Source organism: Citrus clementina, unplaced genomic scaffold (genome assembly GCF_000493195.1).
Source record: "Citrus clementina cultivar Clemenules unplaced genomic scaffold, Citrus_clementina_v1.0 scaffold_5, whole genome shotgun sequence".
NCBI lineage: Eukaryota > Viridiplantae > Streptophyta > Magnoliopsida > Sapindales > Rutaceae > Citrus > Citrus x clementina.
In genome coordinates this window covers 1,099,182-1,106,221 of record NW_006262201.1, presented here as the reverse complement: position 1 = coordinate 1,106,221, position 7,040 = coordinate 1,099,182, and the positions used below count along the sequence as shown (strand labels likewise).

Below are 7,040 nucleotides of genomic sequence, written 5' to 3'. Positions count from 1 at the left end.
AGTGATTAAAAAATAAATAGCCCTAATCCTTCTAATTTTAAATAAAATACCAATGTTTTAAAAGGTAAGACTTATTATGTACGTCTTCGATGATCATATACTTTTTTTTTAGTCGTTAATTCCCTCATTCATTCAAGCTTCACTAAATTATAATTATATTGCTTGATTGATATAAATTTCGCAACGCATTACTGTTGATTTTTATAAATTATATGTATAGTGAAAAGTTGAACAAAATAATCTTCATATATATATATATATATATATACATATATAATGCTTTTATCTTACAATTGACCAAGAACATAAACTCATGAAATTCATTTAAATAAGCACAAATGCTCAATATCTACAATGAATGGATTCTTTCAAAAATAAAAAATCTATAATTAATGAATGAATAAAAAAAGGAAATGATACAATTGATATGGTATCTGGGAATATGATTGATGAACAAAAACTAAAGTCATCTTTATGTTGATTGGCAATCAATATTTGTATTGATTAATAAAAACAATGACAATCAATTATTTTTCTCAAATCTCAATAATAATTTTAAAATTATTTAATTTTCATTGTGTGTGATTTAACAATTTTCATGCTATTTTACTATTTTATATTATATCATTCACCATATATTATCTACCATTATATAAAAATAACTAACGATTAAAAACTATCTATTTATGGACAGTAACTTTGTGATTCAATTTAGAAATCATTTATTATAAGTTGATGAGATATTTTTAAAGAGTATAGTTCATATAAAATTTACATATTGATATTTTACATTTTTCATGACTAGTGTTGAAAACAACAAATTGGAATGGTACATCTAAATAATAAATATAATTAAATGCATCTAATTTAAAAGTCTTTGTTGAAAGAAAAGATCTAACTTAAAGATCTTATGGAATAATTTTATAACGACTTTGTTTACTATATATGCCGTCGTTAAAAAAGTCCTCATTACTAAGAAAAAAAAAAAAACAAATTAACAGCTCTAGGAGAATAGCAATTTTTGCATGTTCACATGGAAACGGAGCAATTAACGCTCTAAACCCACCCAATATGTTCCCCAGAGAGAATATAACAATTGGGAAAACATATTACGCAACGATTTTCCCGTAAAGTCTGATTCAATAGCTTGTAGATCACGCAACATGTGAACACCATATAATTTTTCTTTTTGCTCTACCTATATAAGTATCTGTATGCGCAGTATGCTATATTGCTATTACTCGCTTAACACTAAAAGTTGTCTAAATCTATATCTGAAGATCGATATGAGCTTATTATATTTTGCACCAATAATGTTGTTCTTACGCTATAACTGCACAGTGATGATTTTATTCGATACATTGTATCTTAGCACGTTGAGAATGGCTTGCTTCTTGAGAGCCCTTATTTTTCTTTCCTTGTTTTTGTATCAGGATGACAGAATTCTTGAACAAACAGTAGCGGCGTGGCATCCCGAAATGGATGCATTACCAGCGGACAGCCAGTATAATTTCAACAATAATGCTGCTACTGGTTAATAACATTTGGCAAAAATCCACTAATGACTTATTTGGTCGTAATACAAAATGAGTCTCCACTCTTGAGTTATAATTGAAGCACACGTTACAAATAGAAACTAATGATATTAGGTTAACTAATTACACAACTTCCACGGCCAGGGCAGGGACCAACGGTTGATAGTTGCACTTCTAGAAGCAAGTGGTGATAGCTTTAAGATTTATTTTTTTAGTTATTGATGAATTTTGCAATGCATGATCCTGATCTATGTAGCTGAGGGAGTGTTTTCCACCACTTGACGAAGGTCGAATCCTCAAAGAATATATCATCACCTAACTCCCTATCCTGAACCCATTTATCTACCTGCTTCTCCAGGGACAGTATATGTGCTTTGACATCTTCAAACAGCCCCATATTAATAGTTCTGAGGCAGAGCTCCTCAACCTCTGCCCAGAAACATGATTCCCCGCTGGATCCTGCCGATATCTTCAGGGCATATTCGAGCCACCTCTGAGTGTATCTGTATCGTTTTGGTCTGCCCTTTATCAGATAGGGACCTGTGTCTTCATTTTTTAGGTGTCGATAGTAATTAGCAATATCTAGAGGTTCAGCAATGCGGCGGTACCTTGTTCCGATGTCTATCCACTCTCTATGGCCTTCAAACTCATCAGGAAGTTCATACCTTTTCAACATTTCCTTAATCTCATCAAATATACCAGCCAACTCAAGCCTCTTAACATTTGCATTGAAATCATCAGTGTCCTTTGAAAGCTTGAATGCATCATAATAGCTGACTCTGCCAGCCTCGCACCTGGTTTTGTACCCTTCAAGTGCTAGTAGTCCTCTCTCTATATCTATCTTCTTTTTATTAATCTTTTCCAGGTTTCTCCATTTTTGATCCTCTAATTCTCCAGCAGCACAAAGGCAGGGTCTGGCCCTGGTGCTCTGGAAACCGAAGATTCAAAATGTCAGTCCAAGGGGGCAAAAAAAAAAAAAAAAAACTGATAGGGGAACTTTTAAAACTGAAAGACTAATTTTGAAACTATCTTGAAACGGACTTACCAGGCCAAGGTTATTCAGGACCAGGCCAAGGCCAGCGGCACCGACATTGGAAGACAATGGAAGCCCTTGCAAATTGTCTAAATGAGCGACACCTTTTGTCTCTAAGTTCTGCAGATCGCTTTGGTAATTAAGGTGGTCCTTTACGCTTCTGAGAGCAATCTCTGGACCTTCTACTTCAGAGCTCAACTGAGAAGAATAGAACAATATCTGCAGAACGGTATCAGGGTTTTTCACTACTACCAGTTCCCTATCTCCTGTGCAGAAGACATAAGTTCCAAAGGGTCGATAGGGGCTCAGCTCAACGAAACTCAACAAAGTATCAGACAACTTGTTTGTGTTTCCCATGAGATGACAGGCCGCATGGCTTGCCACAGATGATGCATTCCTCATCACCGTCACATAGAGAGCTGAAGCTTCCTCAGTTGGTTCTGGCATGGGAGTTGTATGTTTTGGGTTCAAGAAATGGAGGATAATTTTCAGTTCTGGCTCAATGGAAGAGAGAGGAGCTAGCAAAACCCGAGGGACGATGTCGTACCTCATTACGAAATGAATGAAGTAGTGAGACCAACTTTCTCGCCTCAAAGCGTGGTTAAATATGAAATCACCAACAAGAGGTGATCCAAAAGTGACGCATATAGGTGGCATTCGGCTGGTGCTGGGGTCTGACTTTATGAATTTTTCCAAATTTTCCAGGAACCAAACTGTCATTAAAACGGCAATTGGACCGGCTGAGGAATGCCCTGTAAACACTATTTGCTATCGAGCATGCTTTCTTGATCACCTCTTCTTTCATGCTTATCACCTCTCCAAGTCTTTCACTTGCCATCGTTTCTACAACTGTTATACTACTTGTTGAGAAAATTTCCCGGTTTAGAAGCTTTGCTTGATTTATTGTTATTGTCTTTTTTATCTTTAAGTCGTGGAGGAGATAGAATGTTTCTTGTTTTAAGTTTTGAACGCGTTCCTGGAAATTATTGTGTAAGGAAATGACCTTTTTTGGGTATTACCCAATCGTTGACTCGACTTTCACTTTGATCCAGGTCAAGCTCGTAGCTCGCTCAGGAGTCAAGCCGCCCACGATGCAACCACTTCTGGTTTCTTCTCTCCCCTTTCTCAAATAAAACAATATTAGTCGGGTAAATCTAATTCTTTTATCCAAGACTGAAAAAGGTTCAGACATCTCCTGGGATGGAAAACTAACTACTATTATATTTTATAACAGCTCTAAGATTATTTATTTAATAGCTTATAGCAGATGAACAATGCAGTAAGCAATAAACGTTTTCTGCAACTGTAGATCCTATTCCCTTCGTAATCACTGCATTGCGGCTTGTGCTACAAGTCGTCGCGGTTACAGGCAGCTGATCTGGATTGAGTTGGGCCTAAATCCTTGCGATAACCCAGAGTTCGGCCCAAATTACTGTAGGACCCACCTAGCAGGTTAATTTATAAGATTTAGGCTTCGTTTAGTACAATTTTTCAAGTAAAGCTTATTTAAGTAAAGATTTTGGTAGAAGAGCTTTTATCTAAGAAATTTTAATTGTTTATTTGTCAACAAGAGCTTTTATTAAAAATTTATGAAAATATTTTAATATGCAAGTTTTGTTATGTTATGTTATAAAAAGAATAAAAAAAGATTGTCAAATAAGTAGACGATATTTTAAATATTTTAACATTTAAAAAAAATTCAACCTCTACTCTCAAAAGCTCAAAATTTGAGTTTTTTCTATTAGAGACAAAATAACTTATTTAATCTATAAAAACTCTACTAAAAAACAACCAAACAATAACAAAAATTATGATAAGAGTTTATGAGAATAAATAAGCACTTATACCCATTAAATAAGCCATACCAAACAGCCACTTAGATCGTTTTGGTTTTGTTATGACAATTTTCCTAATAATAGAAAATGAATAATTGATTTATTATCTGTATCTGCTAATAGTCCCATTCTTCTTCTGTAAATTTCGACTAATGTCAGCACAAACTCTATCAACCATGCCCAGAAATTCTTTTACTATAACAAACAGTTGAAGTGGGTGCTCCCATTTTTCTTTGGAACCTCTTGCTTGGTAGTACTCTGCTGTCCGCTTAACAAGTTCCATAGTCCTATTTTGCTTTTCTCTCACCAACTTAAGCTCTTCTTCACAATCCTCCAGAAACCCTTTCATTTCCTTTAAAAAGCCGCCTCTCTCACTGCTAGCACAACGTGTTACTAGTTGCCGGATTTCTACTACGCGGGATGCAAGTGAGGAGCATGTATTGATGAATGTGTCATGTTCTATCCTAACTGCTTTCTTTACATTGGTGAACTCATTGCTCAGGCCTCCCACTGCAGGCAATCCTTGTTTTAAGTACTCATTGTCCCTCTCTTTTGGCGTTGAGCTTTCTGAATTTGAATCACCAGTTTTGCTTCTTTGATTGTTAGTCCTTCCAAGGATGTGGTTTTAAGTACTCATTCAATTTCAAGTTTAGATCCGATCTTAGGGATTAAATTGATTAGGGTCGCGTCAATTCTTGACGAGGTTCGTATAATTTAGTATTAGAGCTTAGGCACTAAGATCATATTCATCTTTCTTTTTTGTTTTAAATTCTTATTTGAGATTTTTCATTCTTGTTCTAGTATTAAGAAAATAAAAAAAGAGTCATGAACAGTGCCATGTGAACAGTATTGCATGAACAATATTTTTAGGGTTTCTTTTTCATCAATTTGCATCTTTGTGGTTTAATTATTCTTAAATCCGCAAATTTCACCTATTCATTTTACTAAAAAAAAAAAAAAATCCCCAACGTCCGCCTTAAATCATTTGTTCATTTTTCATTTATTAGTGTCTTGTAGAGTCCAAAATTAGTTTTACACATGGTGAAAATTTTTGCCCGAAATCGAAACCCGACCTTTCGTACACATTGCATTCTTGCTCTTGAAATTCGAGTCTCCTTAGTATAATCATTGTGAATTGCTATTAGAATCTTGATATTAGTTTGATTAATTTGATAAGAATCGAGTAAGAATTACTACGAGTGGAAAAAGGCAAGAGAGTGTGAGCATATTAGAGGGTAAAAGCCAATAAATTTGAGTGAAACACGAGTGAAATTGAGTGAATCATTTTCTTGAGTGAAACACGTAAGGAAGTGAGGTGAGGTCCTTTCTATATTATTTCTAACTTTCTTTTGCAGACGTTAGCCATGTCTCACAACCCTGAACCATGTAAAAAAAAAAAGAGGATCAATTCGCAACTACTCAGATTTTGGAAATTTAAGCATTGATGGGACATATGAGAAGGATGATGAGGGCTAAATTAGAGCATATACGCAAGCGTTTGGATCAAGTAGAGAACACGTGTGGGGTAACCACAACCCGTTCCTCAAGCACGTAGGAGGGATAGAGCTCTGGCTAGAGGAGAGATCAATGACTATTATAAGGATGAGTATGATGAAGGGGAGCACTCAGAGGGTAGCTATAGGAGAGATGGACGGGGTAGCAAAGCTAGGAATAGGGATCATAGATTAAGTGACATAAAGATGAGATTTCATCTTTTCAAGGTAAATATGACTTGGAAGCATACATTGAATGTGAGAAGAAAATGGAATTCATATTTGATTGCCATAATTTTTCAGATGTAAAAAAAATAAAATTGATCGTGATTGAGTTTTCTGACTATGCTATTACTTGGTAGGATAAGCTTGTTATATACAGGAGACAGAATAGGAAACGTCCAATTGAGACATAAGATAAAATGAAATCGTTGATGAGAAGGCGTTCTGTACCTAACCACTACTATCCAGATTTGCACCAAAAATTACAAAGTCTTGCACAAGTTAGCTGAAGTACAGAGGATTATTACAAAGAAATGGAGATTGTCATTATTAGAGTAAATGTGGAGGAAGATAAAGAAGCTATTATGGCACGATTCCTGAATGGCCTTAATCGGGAGATTGCAAATATGGTTGATTTGCAACATTATGCGGAGATTGAGTCGTGAGTAGATGAGCGCACAATGTTAATATAAAAAATATACTCCTCTAGTCAAGTACAAGAGCTACCCAGGATTTTTAGAGATTGAATATATGTATACCACATATATTCATGTATTATTTTCATATGTGGTAAAATTCATGCAAATAATTTTTGATAAGTATTGTTCGCATGAACGTAATTCATGCAAATAATACTTTAAGTAGATTATTCCATACTTTAAAAAGAAAGTTATTCGTACAAGACGAACTGCAGCTAATAGAGTTTGCTGAAATCTGAAACCCTTAAATAAATTCACTAAAAAGTATTCACATAGAGTTATCCCATGCGGTTTTACGGTTAATTTTATTAAGAAAAAATCTTTGATAGTAACATGAATTCAAAAATAAATAATTTTGATTTATTTTCAAAAATAACCTAAAAGATTTAGTAATTTCTATAACAGCTACAACTTAAAAGTTGTATCACCTCAATCTGACAACG

The 7,040-nt window shown here is 34.6% G+C and overlaps 1 protein-coding gene across 1 annotated transcript; it reads right to left on the bottom strand.

Annotated features, from left to right (window-relative positions):
* Nucleotides 1-1,746: 1,746 nt before the first annotated feature.
* LOC18040580 (protein EDS1) lies at nucleotides 1,747-3,288 on the bottom strand. The gene is made up of 2 exons (XM_006431388.2): nucleotides 2,581-3,288; nucleotides 1,747-2,463 (listed from the first exon to the last, which is right to left on the bottom strand). Exons 1-2 carry the CDS (start codon nucleotides 3,286-3,288, stop codon nucleotides 1,747-1,749), a joined length of 1,425 nt encoding a protein of 474 aa, XP_006431451.1.
* Between the last annotated feature and the right edge of the window lie 3,752 nt (nucleotides 3,289-7,040).